Source organism: Schistocerca americana, chromosome 7, assembly GCF_021461395.2.
Source record: "Schistocerca americana isolate TAMUIC-IGC-003095 chromosome 7, iqSchAmer2.1, whole genome shotgun sequence".
In the NCBI taxonomy this organism is placed as follows: Eukaryota; Metazoa; Arthropoda; class Insecta; order Orthoptera; family Acrididae; genus Schistocerca; species Schistocerca americana.
Genome location: NC_060125.1, coordinates 371697511 through 371715136, shown reverse-complemented (window position 1 = coordinate 371715136; position 17626 = coordinate 371697511). Strand labels below are relative to the sequence as shown.

Genomic DNA, 17626 nt, shown 5'->3' with positions numbered 1-17626 from the left:
CCTTATAGGCACTGATAGAATGCTATGGCATTTCATGTTTGTACATTATGTATGGAACATTATAGTGTGCTACTCTGCCAAGTTTCATTAAATCTTAGCTCTCTTTGGGATGACGGAAGGCACCATTTCTGGCACTGTTACAAGAAGCATGCCAGCAGATACAATGATGGATCCAATGAAATTTACACTCATTTCAAGACACTACTGGAAATTGACACAGCTGAAGAAAAATTCCATACAAGATGTGTTGCATTGTGAAATTGAAGTTCACACTACTATAACAGGGTAAATATCACTGACGTTATCTGTTACCACAATTAAAGATAATTAGTGCTTTGTAAATTATAGATTGCAACGATCAGTCATCCTTTTTAAATTTTATTGTGGACATCTAGATTTTGCCTAGAAGCTAGCCATTCTCAATGCACTATTGTTTTCGCTCAATGCATGTAATGCCTGTTGGTCGGGCTTCATCAACAGTTCACTGAATACTAGTAGTTTTCAATATACTGTGGATGAAGCCCGACCAACAGGCATTACGTGCACTGAGCGAAAATAATAGTGCATTGAGAATGGCTAGCTTCTGGCAGAAATCTATATCAACACAATAAAATTTAAAAAGGACAAACGCTGCAATCTGTAATTCACAAGCCAATGTAACAGTCGCTGAGTGCAACAGCTTTCTGAATGGAAGGTAACCTGAATTAGTGCTTTATTTACTAGAAACTCAAAATTTGGTCCACAAATATCAAATTCAAATCAATTAAAAAATCTAAATCAATTTAAAAAATCTCTCACATTGAATTTCTTGAAAGTCAGCAGTGTACTACAAATCAGAAGAGAAAGCTTTTTCTGCAACACAAACTAACTGCAAAACCTTGGTGCATTACTAATGCCACTATTTGGGAGACTCAGTTAGGAATAGCGATGATGGAGCACAGTCTACCCCATGAAGACAAGTCCTCATGCCACAGTAAGAAAATATTAGTGTCAGTGTTTCAGAAATATGCAAGGTACTTCTACCATGCTCATTTCATTCGTAACTGGAAACTCTTTAACCATGCATACATGCCTAGGCTTATGCTCCAGAAAACACACATGCTTAAGAAAATACAAGATATCCTCAAATTAAGTCATTTCTGTTTAAAAACAATGGGGATCAATATTAATTTGAAGCAAAACAAAAGTTTGACAGATTTTTCTTTTTCACACACTCACTAAACCCTTACACTTAAGATCATATTCACCACAATTAGGATAAACAATGAATTGTCTTAAGAACAGACAGCAAGAGAAAAGGTAGGACAGGCATACTGTCCTCCTGCCCACAATGTCTGAATGACAGTAGTAGTGATGATGGAGGCGGTGTTCGAGGGTGGAGCTCAGCAGAGATGTTAGATAAAAACTTCATAAATTGGAAAAACAAAAAAATTAAAGTTAAGATTAAGAGTGCTGTCTACATCTGACCTGCAATCATATTAAGCTACTAATGATTATGTATACAGTACAACCTTAAAATAAAAAAGAGACTGAGTCATCATTAGTTGATAAGTGACAGTCATTTGTGTTGTGTTTTATTCTGTTTCACAGCTATCTTAGCTCCCTGCTAATTTCATGTGGGATAATGAGTCATTTAATATGAAAATCTTTTTCAGTGTTCAATTGGCCATTATACACACAATGGTAACTTGGTGGTCCAACTTGAGCCAGTGAAATGGAAATAACACAGATATCAGAGAATAAATACAGCTACATTTCTCCTTCAAAAAGAGAGCTCTTTTCTGACTATTGACAGAGCTTCAGAAGGGAATTCAGCAAATGCTACAGCATTAATACCCACACATATCATAAATATAGGAAAAAAGCATATTTATGTTAAACATGACTTCCTTCAGACTACTGATCAAGTCCTTAAGTCTGTGTTCTAAATAAAACTTACATTGATGGTAATCACACACATCATTTGACCTGTTGTTCTTTAATTTACTTTGAGACAACTAAAGTAAACTAGAAATTCAGCCAAAATGAATTTATTAAAACATAACTGGAGAAATGGAGAAAATAATTGGAGAAGTTGTGAGCTCACAATTAAGTCACGCTTTTCCAAGCACCATTATTATACACAACAGATAAAAATCTTAACACATATTTGTTATTTAACCTTGAAATAAACAGCAACTGAACTCTAGAATAATGTAATGAAATGCACTGTCATTACGTACGTTGCAAATCAGCATTACAAACCTCCTTTGATCAATAAAGTGAATAGTGGTCAGCATGTTCCCAACTGTTCACTTTCCCTTCTGGATCTTCTATTTCCATCATCATTAAGTCACATTATCGTATTGTGGTACATATATTTTAATTTTACAAAGAACTCCGTCTTTGCTACAGAATATGTAAATGCACGAAAATCTACTTGAAATATGTCACCATAACTGAAGTTCCCTCTATTGTGTTAAAGTGAGAGCAGTATGTGAAAAGGCATTAGATGATGTACTACATCAACTAATAAAACCCGGAACCTAAGGATGTATTTGTGACATTGGCAGTAACCTGACCATCCACATACCAATTGCAACCCTGCAGGTAAAACTGCAATACTCTGTTGTCTGTTGAGAACCAACAACACTACTTTCTCAGTTAACTGTAGGGGTAACTGAGCTGACACACCCTTAAGATCTTTGCTGGAAAATGGGGGCCAGAAGAAGTCAGGAACTACAAACTGCCTTAATCGAAAGAAAAATGGGACAGTCTTCAGAAGCTTATTAAATAGTTCAGTCCATAGTTATTGTCCACCAACTCACTGAAAAAGCGAAGGAAGAGGTTCATATACATTTCAGGCTGTGTCTTGTAAAGGAACAGCTGGAAACATATAGGAAGAGACTGTGGTGTAGGACTTTGTTTCGGTTATTACTTCGAAGTATATCTCACTGAAAGTTCATTTTCATTAATCTTGCATGAAGTTAATAAAATTATACTGTTAACAATTCCCGAAAATTTCATTCGCGCGCTAGAGCAATTTAATTGAACACTGCAATCCTGTACATATCAGCCAGTCATAAAAACTGCCGCCAGCAGACTAGTTGTGGGCATGGAAGCTATTGGTTTGAAGAATTAACACAACTGTACTTTTAACCATTAAGGGAGATGTAGTTCCAACCTGACATGAAGTTCTAACTACAGGATTAACAAAACTGCAGAACATGCTAAAAATATGGAATGTTGCCAAGCTGATGGAATTCTGAGACATGGTTCCAAATATCTTCTTACATTATATTATAATACACACTGAGGTGACAAAAGTCATGTAATACCTCCAAATATCATGTTCGACCTCCTTTTGCGTGGCGTAGTGCAGCAACTAGATGTGGCATAGACTGAACAAGTTGTTGGAAGTCTCCTGCAGAAATATTGAGCCACGCTGCCTCTATAGCCATCCATAACTACGAAAGTATTCCCAGTACACAATTCTGTGCACAAACTGACGTCTTGAACTGGGTGGCCACTCTGTCCTAAGGGGTCCATTTGTTGTCTGTCCCACATTAATTTATGTGGTTATTTAACGCAGTGTCACTTGTCTGTTAGCACTGACAACTCTACACAAATGACACTGTTCTTGATCGATACTAAAGACTGTCTGTGGTGAAAGATAACACCTGAAATTTAGTATTCTCGGCACACTCTTGACATTGTGGATCTCGAAATATTTAATCTCCAAACCACTTCAGGAATAGAATATTCCATGCTTGTAGCTCCAACTACTATTCCACATTCAAAGTCTGTTTATTCCCACTGTGCTGTCATAATAATATTGGAAACCTTTTCACACAAATTGCCTGAAGAGAAATAACAGCTCCACCAAAGGACTGCCCTTTTGTCTGTATGTACAAGACACTACCACCAGCTGTATATGTGAATACTGCTATCCCATGACTTTTGTCAATTCAGTGTGTTACTGGGAGTTTCAGTTTTCAGTATAGCTATTAATTTATATTGTCAGAGGTTTAATTTGGAAACACAATTTTTGTTACTGAGAAAGAAACAAAAATATATTTCTCACATACTTGTGCATTTGTGTCCTTGTGTTACAATAGCTATCATTGGTTCCGAGCAGTATACACAACGATCTTCTTTGGAAAATTTTGTAACTTTCCGGAATGTATGCCCTGCAATTGTGAACAGATTGCCCTTCCACTCAAGGGCATCTGAAGCCTTGCTGACAGATGGTGAACCATCCCCCACACATATTGCTGGCCTCGAAGCCGGATCACTATTTCGACGACGCAGTTCCAACGTTGTAATCCCACCACTGCGTGGCCGCCGTGGAACTCCTATGCCTGAGCTTTCACTTGAAAGGAGTAGTTTAGTAGCACCTGGGGAGAGATTTATTTGCAGATTAATACATTTTGCAGTTATGAAGTTGAGACAGTTTTTGAAACCCTGTTCATCTTGGAATAGAAAAAGCAGGAAGATTTCATTCATAAAAATGAGTCACTGCAGTGAAACACTTACTGAAATTCACCAACAAAAATCATAAACTGTTAATCTGTATTACCATTTTCAGTTGTCACAGCAACCATCTTCTGACCTGTGAAGAGACTATTTCATAACTATAAAAATTCTTACACACTCTAGATATGCAATACAAAGTCACTCAGTTCTGTTTTGACATCACATTATTAAGCAGAATGTTCAAGTTCATTCCAGACAAAATGAGCTCTAGTCTTTCTTAGGACATGATGGAACTACATTACAATCTTGAAGTTTCTGATCTGTGTTATGAAATACTGACAGACTACATAATCTCTGAACGCAGAAGTGGTGTGCTATATGCAGAAAAATATCTCAATGCCAGCCACACCAGATTTGTTTATTATGATAGCTTACTGTCCAAAGCTTTATGAATAATATTCATCACCTCAGACAATTTTCAAACCACCAATGATTTAATACCTTTACTGCCAACAGAAACAAGAAATCCACAGGCATCCCTGACTCCAAAAAATAATGAAAATTGTCCACGAACAATCTCTTACCAGGGAGCTTAAAAACTCTTTTCTATTACCAGGGTATTACAAGATTTTTGCTGAGCAGACAGTTATCAGTATTTGTATGATCCATAGGAAGACAAAATAACTATAGCCAATTAGAGAAACTATGCAGTACATTAAGAGAGACGAAAATTTGGGAGACTGAAATCCAATATCAGGAAAAGAAAATGAAGGGAAAATAGTCAAACATGGACTGGGGGGAGGGGGGAATGAAAGGCGAATCCACAAGGCACAATTCTACACAAAGCACCATTTAATCATTGCAAACACAAGGGTCATGAATCAAGGATTGCTGTATACATGGAAGAGATCTGGAGACACCAAAATGTTTCACATAGATTATGTAATGATAAGAGATTTAAAACCACATTTGAAACTGCAAAACATATCCAAGAGTACACATGGGCTGACAATAATTTACTGGTTGTGAACTGCAGAGTAAAGGTGAATAAATTGCTTAAGGGTCTCCGGAAAGGCTCAAAATCATGGAAAGTTCAATTTTTACTTTTTTGTGTTTTCTGAATCTGCAGACTATTACCTTTTAATAGATATAAAATTTATTCAATTCCGAAGACTACAACTATTTTTAAATTTTTTTCGAAATGTGTTCTACATGGGCGTGACTCACTGTGGCGCTGTTAAACTGCTGTCAAATTGTGTTATTATTAACGTCTGTGTTCATCAGGTACATTTTAGTGATGTGAGATAAAGTATGTGTTGTGGCTAACCTGTGATGGTTCAATATATATCGCTGGTGTGATTGTCGATTGTTTCATGTTTATTTACTCTGTCGTTATCTCGAAAATATTCGTAATTAATTCTGTTTCTTGAGTCTCTGTTTTGTTGAAGTATAATAATGAGTAAAAGTAAAGTTATTAGAAATCCTCTGAAGGCTTTTAAGAAAAGGAGAAATGTTGGAAAGCCAAAGGTATGTTATTACTGTAAACAACAAAGACGATAACCAAGTGAGTGAACCTAACCTCTCAAGTACACCTGCCCATAGCAGTCAAAGCGGGAAAGAAAATACTTCACAGAAGAAGCTTGGTTCAATGAGTGAAAACTATGAATGTTTTATGGGCGAATCGGATGTGAATGAAATATTTGATATGTCGGTTCTCAAAGGATTTTTTTCAAACTGTGTAAGATGTATTCATTGTAGTGAAGTTGGTCTGGAACTCTCCATAATAAAGCACATAGGACTTGCTAGTGAAATACAACTGAAATGTGATAAGTGTTCATACATGACCACCTTTTGGAACAGTGTTGCAGTATCTGCAACTGAAGAAAATGGTAGCAAAATCTACGAACACAACATTAGATTTGTTTATTCCTTGCGTTCAGTTGGTAAGGGTGCTACTGCAGGTGCAATTTTCTGTGGCATCATGAATCTTCCAAATCCCCCAACCAAGTTTACGACCTATAATAAATTAATAGGGTCTAAAGTAGAAGATGTCTGTATAGAATCTACGAAGAACGCTGTGGAAGAGGCAGTAATGGAAAATAATGGTAACAGAGATTTGACTGCAGCGTTCGATGGTACCTGGCATAAACGGGGACACACATCTCTTCATGGTGTAGTATCTGCCACCAGTATGTATACAGGGAAAGTTTTAGATGTAGCAGTAATATCAAAGTATTGCAGATGTCCACAAAAATATAAAGGTACACATGAAAATAATTGCAAAGCTAACTATAGTGGCAGTAGTGGAGGAATGGAAGTGGCTGGTGTTGCCAGTATATTCCAGCGTTCTGAGGCGTGTGATAAAGTGCGATATGTTAATTACCTTGGTGACGTTGATTCTAAAAGTTTCAAACATGTTCAAGGACTGAAGCCCTATGGTGATGATGTTGTAGTGCAGAAATTTGAGTGTATTGGACACGTACAGAAGCGAATGGGAACAAGACTTCGGTGACTGAAAGCTTCGTACAAAAAACAAAAACTCAGTGATGGTAAAGGGTTGGATGGGAAGGGAAGGTTAACTGACAGTGTAATTGACAAAATACAGAACTATTATGGAATGGCTATTAAGCAAAATACACAAAGTGTCGACGAAATTAAGAAGGCTGTTTGGGCTCTTTTTTTTTCATACTTCTTCAACCGATTAAAATCCCCAACATAGCTTGTGTCCCAAAGAAGAAGGCAGTTGGTGTAAATATAACAAAAGATTGCTAACTGGCGAAGTGTACACTCATAAGCATAGTCTGCCTCATGCAATAATGGAGGTGATAAAACCTATTTTCAGAGACTTAGCAGCACCTGAACTGTTGAAAAAGTGTATTCACGGAAAAATAGTGTTATATGGTCGAGAATCCCCAAGACTGTATTTGTTGGAATAGAAACACTTCACTTCGATGTGTATGATGCTGTTGCGACTTTCGATGATGGCAACATTGTAATGTGCAAAGTATTTAGAAATATGGGAATGAAGATAGGTTCTAACATGGTACGAGCGATGCTTGCTTTAGACAAGGAATGCCTTCGGGCTGCAGACAGGGCTGTAAAGAGTCTAGAAATACAAGCAAGAGTAAACAGGAGGAGGAACAAGAGGAAGCTGGAGGAGGAGTTTGCAGAGGATGAAGGTAATCCATCCTATGGACCTGGAATGCACTATATCTTTGTCGCTCGATTCCCAAAACTTTTATTTTCTCATACTAATTGCATGTTTTCTAAGGATCTTCCAAACATATTTGTTTCAAACTTTCAGTAAATGTTACACAATACCTCCTGCATAATTTAACACAGCCTTTTTCCAAAAAACTGTATATTTTTGAATATATAAATAAAAAATTGCAAAAAAATGTTGTGAATTTTCATTACAATTGAAAAAAAATCATCTTTAGTAACTGAACTAAAATTTTGTAAAATCCCTGTGTTAAGTTGTAGCCCATATTCCAATAAATAATCTGTAAAAAGTTCAACTTCCTACCTCAAATACTTTGTGAGGAAAGATGTAATTTATAAGCATTATTTTAACATTGCAAGTATAGGGCGTTCCGGAGCCCCTTAAGTTAGGAAATTAAGGGCATGGGGCCCAGAGAAGCTGAAAATTAGAAAAGGAACATTAGGAAACAACTAAGTCAATGGGGGGAAAGGATCACAATAGGAAATGAATGTATACCTTTGATAGATAGAATTATGAAGGCAGCAGCAGAACAATTGGGCAACAAGACAATGCTCAATAGACATACCTGGATAACAAATAATATATTGAATCTACTTGACAAAAGCAGAAAATACAAAAACACAGCAGGTGAAGCTGGTAGAAGTGAATACCTATGTCCAAAAACTGACATTGACAAAAATTCTAAAATGATGTGTAGGATGACTAGAGAAGAAAGGCAAAGCAGATAAAGCATGTATGACTAGTGGAAAGATACATACTACCTACAGGAAAATTTAAAAAATCTCTGGTTAAAAGACAAGCACCTATAGGGCTGTATAATGGAAACTAACTTGAAGACAAAATTGTGGACGTAGCTCCTCAGACTTTAAGAACATAACAATCTCTTGCCATAGATGCACCATGGTCATAGGTGTGAATATTACCAAAGGATCAGATTAATAAGTCATAGTTACAAAATACTAACAAAAATCATTAACAAAAGAATGAAAAGACTGATACAAACAATTAATTCTGCAAGAGACTGGCAAAGGACTTGAAGACCTTCAGAACAGAATACTGTCTTTAGGATGAGGTTATAAGATAAACAAAACATCAATAAAAATAAAGGAACTGTAATAGAATCAGGCAAATTTGATGGCCAAAAAATCAATCTGAGTTCACTATCATACTCATTAAAGAACTGCAACACAATTCAACTTTGTGACAGGGAAATTCAGTGTGTATGATCATATGGCATGAGACTGGGATGAAGCTAATAAGAATGTTGAAATTGGTAGGATAGCTGAGTGTTACTTCTGATCACACAGTGTTACGTCTGATGACACAACCTCCAATCAGCGGGATGGATTTCATTTAAGGGCAGGATGCTGGTTATATATTCTAGATCAGCAGATAAAGAACATACATCTGTCATTTCTGACATGCTCCAGTAATTTCAGATCTAACTGAATTGGCATGGAATGTCAACTTGCGAATATTCTGAAATGTTAAGCACCTCACAAGACAACATACCGAAAGACACAGCTTTCCATTTCACATTCCACACTCCCCAACTATTTTCTGCTTATAGCAGCTATAGGTTGAAATACATAAAACATACCTCTGATTTCATCATTTGACACCCACGATCCATTTCAAAATGATGCACGCTTACATTAAAGATGTTCATCTAAATCTACATCTAGATCTATACATGCACTCCACAAGCCACCATATGGTGCTTGGTGGAGAGTACCCTGTACCACTATGGGTCATTTCCTCTCTGTTCAACTAGCAGACAGAGTGAGGAAAAAATAACTATCTGTATGCCTCAGTATAAGCCCTAATTTCTATCTTATTTCCATGGTCCTTATGCAAAATGTATGTTGGCAGCAGCATCATTCTGCAGTCAGCTTCAAATGCTGGTTCTCTAAATTTTCTCAACAGTGGTCAAAAGATCACCATCATCTCTCCAGGGATTCCCTTGTGACTTCCTGAGACACATCCATATCACTACAGGTAACAAATCTAACAGCCCACCTTAGAAATGCTTCGATGTCTTTCTTTAATCTGACCAGATATGTATCCTAAACATTCAAGCATACTCAAGAATAGGTTGCACTAGAAACCCATATGCAGTCTCCTTTACAGGTCAGCCATATTTTCCTAAAATTCTTCCAATAAACTGGAGTTGGGCATTTTTCTTTCCTACCACTGTCCTCACATGCTTGTTCCATTCCATATCACTTTGCAACATTATCCCCTGATATTTAAATGATATGGCTGTCAAGCAGGACACTAACAATGCTACATTCAAACATTACTGGTTTGTTTTTCCTATTCACCCACATTAACTTACATGTACATAGAAAATAACGGCAGTCCTATCACACTTCCCTGGGGCACTCCAGACAATACCCTTATCTCTGAGGAACATTCGCCATCATGGACAACCTACTGGGTTCTATTACTCAAGAAGTCTTTGAGCTAATCTCTTATCTGGGAACCTATATCATTTGCTCGTACCTTCATTGACAGTCTGCAGCGGGGTATTTTGTATATCTACAAATGTGGAACCTGCCTGTTGCCCTTCATCCACAGTTGGCAGCAGATCACAGGAGAAAAGAAAAAAAGCAAGTTTCACATTAATGTTGCTTTTTAAAACCGTGTTGATTCATGGACATAAGCTACTTGGTCTCTACGAAATTTATTATATTCAAGCTCAGAATATGTTCTAGAATTCAGCAGCAACTACACTGTAAATCATCTGAAATTTCTGCTTGGTCTACACTTCACTAGTCACCACAGACGACATCTACCTTCACGATAGTATTCACACATACCAGGCCACTGGAAAAAAAAAATATTTTCAATTGGTGCTCAGGTTAATGATCATTCAGTTATGCCACAGACGGGTTAATATCTTACAAAATGAATTGTTCTTAACTGTTGCAGTGAACATTACAACACTATGGTTCCACCTGTAAAGCAAAACTTTATGCCAAGTTTGTCTTTCAGGAAAAATGGGGTATTAAATAATTACAAAACAGCCAACTTTATGATCTCTAAATAGCCAGGAGTTTCTTTTGAATACATACCCGATGGGTCAATGACAACACCACCAGATAACTCCTCCCCAGCACTGCGACACACTGTTCCCCGAGGAGCCCTCTGCCGCCGCAAGCCACGAGCAGGAGCTTCAGGTTCTGTTGGTGAATGACCCTCATGACTAACACTTGCTGACAATGTTGGTCGTCGTCTTGTATCACCAAATAGTTCAACCGACACTGACCGACTTTCCCGCCTGTAAAATACATATTTTCAAGAAGCTATATGAATATTTCTTGGAACACTATAGCTGCAACAATCAGGAAATGAGTGATACCAATGAAAGAAACAAAAAATTTAAAACTATGAAAAAAGAAGAAACAATGGAACAAAACTCAATTACATCATATATATCATCCAAATTTCTGCTCCACCTAATAGGCTGAATATTTATTGCGAAAAATTACCTTCAATTTTGCAACACCCAAAGAAAGTAAGTGCATGAAATTTATACACTATGGAATGTAAATATTTCAGAAGCCTTTTCAGTGTGTAGCACAAGTGCCTAAGATGACTGACATATTGTTCACCCAGCCATGTAGCATTGTACAGCCATGCCAATTATTTTGAGTCAAGAAATAGCACATTTGCAGCAAGAAAAGTGTCCACATGGACAGTGTGATGATGTTTGGAGCACCACATATCTTCAGCAAGGGGACCATTGTTATGGACCCTTTGATATACCACCAGAGAAATGCACACAGACAGTGGTGCACCCAATGATAACACTGGACACACGAGTAGTAACTCAATCTCTCTTCCAACATGTTCTGGTTCTACTTTCAGCATCATAATGGATGTATCTGTGTATGTAGATGCTGAAGAGAAAAAGAATTCAACACTGTTATACACGCCTGGTGTAGGGAGCCATTCAGTGCACAACACAATAGCCTCTGGCTCACACAGCTGGAAATATGGACAGTAGGCATTACATTTCTGATGTATTAAAGTCAGTGGTTGCAGTTTATCTTCAAAGTCTGCATAATGTTATCTACCAACATGATAACACAAGACTGAACTTTTCAAGTGCTGAGCTGACATATCTCTATACATAGGGTGTTCAACTGTTGCACTGGCCAGCACGTTCCCCAGATGTCTCACCCACTGAGAACATCTGTCATAGGTTGCCAAGAGATTGGCACATCACCACTCAGAAGCTACTACAACTGATGAACTTTGGCACACGATCGAAACAGCATGGAATGACATAGCTGTGTCTGCTATCCTAGCACAATTCAACAAAATGCCCAGCTGGATTGGAGAAATAGTTGCCGACAGAGATGCCTGTGTACTAAATTTTGCTTTCCATATGGCATCAGATCATATAAAAATTTAATATGTACTCTTCCTGCTATAATGAGCTTTTTCCTTCCTGGTGTTGGAATGTTGATGGCAAGTAGTGTACTTAAACACTGATGAGCCAAAAAATTATGATAACTGGCAACCGCAAGAATAACACAGCCTGGTGGCATTGCAGGCACATGAAATGGAAAGGAAAGTATATAAGCGGACCAGATACAAATGAAGAAACATTCTAACAATGATGAGAGACAATGGGAAACCCAATGACATAGGCAGTTTAAAAAAAAAAAAAAAAAAGACAGATTGTTATGGCCCCATCTCTGGGAATGAGCACCTCAGTAAAGGCGAAGCTTCTCAGCTCTTCACATGCTACTGTCACAAACATCAATGGAAAGTTGTTCAGGGTGTATATGTGGACAAGGAAAAAAAAATTCCTGGATTTTTCACAGATATTCCTTTTAATTCAGTATGTTCACCAGTCCTACAAAAATTCTGTTTAAGAGTTTTGAGCTAGTATGAAATTATGGTTCATAATTTATAAGCTTCATACTGACATTATTCTACCACTTCCAATATCTTGCTAATTTTTACCGGAAGAAACTACACTTTTTCCATGCTAAGTGGCAGTAGGTTTTACGTAGATTTTCCCTCAGAACTGTAAAATTTTTCAATCCTTTCAATGGTTAACATTTCATACACTGGCATAGAACTTCTCAGCACTTTAAGAGGGAAAAAAACTGGTGAAGAAAAAGGAGAGCAGTTTTGGAAAGACCTCTGATGAAAACAAAGAAGAGACGTTTTGGAAAGACCTTTGATGTGCAGCAACATATACGCTTCACATTTTCACATTACAGAAGTGTAAAATCGAATTTCACCAAACACGGCACTTTAGTTTCTGGGGCATTGCATTATTTCACCAGCCAATGACAGCAGATACTCAAATCATAAGACATGTACTATAGTCAGCCAACAGCAAGACCACCGTTAAAAAGTGTGAACACACAAAGAGGAAAAGTTAATGGTTTACATTAATATACTTAGTGTAGCTACAAGAAAAGCTAAGCAAATGTTAATATATCTAAAAACAAAGATGATGAGACTTACCAAACAAAAGCGCTGGCAGGTCGATAGACACATAAACAAACACACAAAATTCTAGCTTCCGCAACCAACGGTTGCTTCGTCAGGAAAGAGGGAAGGAGAGGGAAAGACGAAAGGATGTGGGTTTTAAGGGAGAGGGTAAGGAGTCATTCCAATCCCGGGAGCGGAAAGACTTACCTTAGGGGGAAAAAAGGACGGGTATACACTCGCGCGCGCACACACACACATATCCATCTGCACATACACAGACACAAGCAGACATGTCTTTGTTTTTAGATATATTTTTCCCACGTGGAATGTTTCCCTCTATTATATTCATAAGCAAATGTTTAGTTTTAAATGAGAGTCAAACCCTCTGTGATTTAAGAAATTCATCCCATATTTTCACATGTAGCATAATACATCTTGTTTATAAGGAAATTTACTTTGAAAGTAATGCTTTACAAACCACCGTTTGCAATACTTTCCCCGAGACTGTTAAGAAATAAGTTCGTTTTAGCAGTTGCCAGATAGCACCAGAAAATAGGCATTATTGCGCGTGCGCAGCTGCAGTGATGTAGGAAGCCCAGATGTTTGTATGTATAAAGCATTAAGAGATCTTATTTTACGCCATAAAAGAAACAGGACATCAGAGGATACTTCAGGAGCATCAGAATTTCCTAAACCATACTAAAATGCATAATTCGGCTTGAAGGCAGATTGGTTTATCCAGATTTACAACAAAGTAGGTCCCACAAGATGATAAGCTTTTCAGTGCGCTTTTCAGGATATTAATTTTCTTGGTGTACCAGTACTGTACTATCTCATGTTTGGTTCTTTATTATGGCATAATGCCATACATGGCAGAAGATGAAAGTAAGCACTTCAAATAAATTTATTGCCTCAGCAGAAGAGATTAATAAAGCCAAATTTCTTTAGCGAACTGACAAAAAAAACTTCATTGTTCTGCAAGGAGATTAATGCTTAACTGCCAAACACATGGAAATAAAATCAGAAAACTGAAACTAATAATAAATTTTTGCCTTTCATAATTATGTGAATGTATTTTAATTCACTTGATAGCTCCCCGACACAGAAATCCGTTTTGTTTTCATTTGACGTGGGAGCTGTACACGAAGAGGAAACAGTGAAATCACTTAATGTAAACACAGGTCACGTGGAGACTACCCCCCTCCCCACTACAACTCTGACAACTCTGCGCATGCATGAATCTGGCAGCTAGGGTGTGCCAGAAAAATTTTTCTCGTTAGCATCTGGCTGCTTGCTGCTACTGCAGATACAGCTAACAGCCACACTTCAAGTAGTCGGAAGTGGGAGAAGGTACTGCTCATATGCGAGTCAATTGTGCGTGCACTTGAGTCTGCTGGCAACTGCTCAAATGAACTTACTGTAAACAGTTATGACGTCACACTCATAGAAAGCAATTTATTGTTACGAAGCATTGTACAGTCTTCGCCCTAAGGCCTTCGACATATTTTTGCTGTTTGCAGACGCTTGTACTCACATGGTGTTTTGTTGTTGTAAGTGGTGCATTTCCTTTGTAATTACAGTTTTATTTTGTTCTGACAGGGTAACTATCTGTGCTACAGTGGTCTGAGGGGCACGATAGTTAACTAGTGTTGATGCTTAGGCCATCAAATTCACCTGATCCGAGCCCAATGGAACAGACACGGGATGCTATCAGGAGACAGTTCTGAACCCACAGTCCTCTGGCCAATAATCTACAGGAACTGTGTAATTTGTGCTTAGATGTCTGGTCATACCTCCAGAAACTTACTGAGGACTTGCTGTTGTATTGTGTCTCAAAAGTAGATCAACATGCTATTAAGCAGGTGGTCAGAATGTTTTAGATCATCATTGCAAATCTAAAAAATATTAATGTCAAGTATTTTCTTGTGATTTTCTGTTTTTCCTATCCTCTAGATATTGTAATTTCACTCTTGCCTCACTTTTTTTCATTCATTCTAACATCACATTCTGCCAACAGCCTTTTCTAGTAACACGAAAGTTAAGCGCTCTCAGGCTCGGTTAGCAATCCACTCGGGGGGGAGAGAGGGGGGGGGGGGGGGGGGGTGACCGAACGGGTCTGCCAAGCACTGCTGTGCCCGGGGTGCACTCAGCCCTTGTGGGGCTAATTGAGGAGCTAATTAACTGAGAAGTAGCAGCTCTGGTTGCAAAAACTGACAATGGCTGGGAGAGCGGTGTTCTGACCACACGTACCTCCATTTCCGCATCTAGTGACACTTATCAGATGACAATGACATGGAGGTCAGTTGGTACTTTAGGCCTTCTGAGCCTGTTCAGACAAAGAGAGAGGAATTTAACATTGTGTTCTGTGAGACGTTTAATGTGTTACTTTACACGTCAACATGCAGAAACAGCAACTGCATGCTACTTCTGTGAAGTATACTAACAACAGATGTTGGACTAATCGTAAACTTCTCACACTGGTAATTCTGGGATTTATTTCTAGATTATATATGCATTTGTACAAGTGGAGAAAAGCAGCTACTTTGGAAAAAAGTCACTGCTCTTCCTCTTACACTAAACAGCTACTGTTTCATATGAAACTCCAAACAAAGCATTTAGGTAGCTTTCAACAAGCTGTTTACACACCGACAAAATTAAAACCTATTTAACATTAACATCAGAGTTACTTTGCATCTACTTTCTTGAGCTCAAATATTCTGATGAACTGTGGAAGGACTAGCTAATGAAAAATTCTTTTACTTTGTATATATATATATATATATATATATATATATGATTTGGGTTTTAAGGGAGAGGGTAAGGAGTCATTCCAATCCCGGGAGCGGAAAGACTTACCTTAGGGGGGAAAAGGACGGGTATACACTCGTGCACGCACACACACACACACACACACACACACACACACAAACACACACACACACACACACATATCCATCCACACATATACAGACACAAGCAGACATATACAGAGGCAAAGAGTTTGCCCAAACATACACACAAAATTCAAGCTTTCGCAACACACTGTTGCCTCATCAGGAAAGAGGGAAGGAGAGGGAAAGACGAAAGGATATGGGTTTTAGGGAGAGGGTAAGGAGTCATTCCAATCCCGGGAGCGGAAAGACTTACCTTAGGGGGAAAAAAGGACAGGTATACACTCGCGCACACACACACATATCCATCAACACATATACAGACACAAGCAGACATCGTCTTTCCCTCTCCTTCCCTCTTTCCTGATGAGGCAACAGTTTGTTGCGAAAGCTTGAATTTTGTGTGTATGTTTGTGTTTGTTTGTGTGTCTGTTGACCTGCCAGCACTTTCATTTGGTAATGCTCATTGTCTGCTGAGAACCTGTTACAAACTTTTGCAAAAGAATCTAAAACTCTATTCTGAACCCCAGCTGTCTGCTGTGATTCAGTGGTGAGCCTGTCCTGTTATTCTCGTAACTGTATGTGGTGTGACTATATCTGGGTCCTTGTGTCACCAGCAAACTTCACAGTTTTTGAGATTTCTTCCAGAGACCCTGACAAATTATTTATTTAGATCAAGAACAGATGCAAGGCAACCACCGAACTTTGCAGAGCATCACATTTAATTTTTTACTGCTCCACATTTAGTCTTATAATTATCATTTATTAATATGATCTTTCATTTTCTACTGTTAAGATACGACTCCATCTATGCAAAGGTAATCCTCTAACACCAGTCTATTCTAGTTTCCCTACTAGATTTTACTATTCACTCTATTGAAAGTCTTCACCAGATCATATATAATGTTAATATGATACTTTTGTTGTGTAGTTCTGCCAAGGCAATGTTTGTGAGATCATGCACTGGTTTCCCCATAGAGAAGTCTTTACAGAAGCCCTGCAGTTCCATAAATTAGTGTGATTACTGCATATTTCAGTTGTATGTATCCCCTAACACATAGCAACATCACAACTCATTACAACAGTATCCACAATGATTCCTGACTATTACAAGCAAAATGTCATTTCTCTTCTTTTTTTTCCTTTTGTTTACTTAACATATACTTTCCAACCTAAGACATTCATTTCTTCAGTGCCCATTTCTGGAGCAATTTTTCACACTTTTTTCAGTAAGCACTCTTCATTCCCACCATTTGTAATGTGATATTTCTTTAGTTTTCCCTTACCTGTGAACTCAAACAATTTCCTTTTCTTCTCAGTCCTCTTTCATTTAAACATTTACACTTAATGTAACAGATGCTTACAAATGTCTTTCCTTCTAATTCATTTTCTTACCTTTTAATTCAGTTTGTTCACCAGTCCTACAAAACGTCTGTTTAAGGGATTTGAGCTAGTATGAAATTATAATTCATAATTTATAAGCTTCATACTTACATTATTCTACCACTTCCAAAATCTTGCTAATTTTTCTGTGGTCAAATAGCTTTCTTGATGTAAATTACTACTGAAAATCTATCCACTTTTAAAACACAATAGT

General features: G+C 37.8%; 1 protein-coding gene across 1 annotated transcript in view; it reads right to left on the bottom strand.

Moving 5' to 3' along the window:
• LOC124622651 (unconventional myosin-IXa-like) overlaps positions 1 to 17626 on the bottom strand; it is a 329610-nt gene that overhangs the window by 98511 nt on the left and 213473 nt on the right. The window contains exons 22-23 of the mRNA XM_047148429.1: positions 10756 to 10961; positions 4068 to 4376 (exon numbers count right to left, since the gene is read on the bottom strand). Coding sequence (XP_047004385.1) covers positions 4068 to 4376; positions 10756 to 10961 — 515 coding nt within the window. The remainder of the gene's footprint in view (positions 1 to 4067; positions 4377 to 10755; positions 10962 to 17626) is intronic.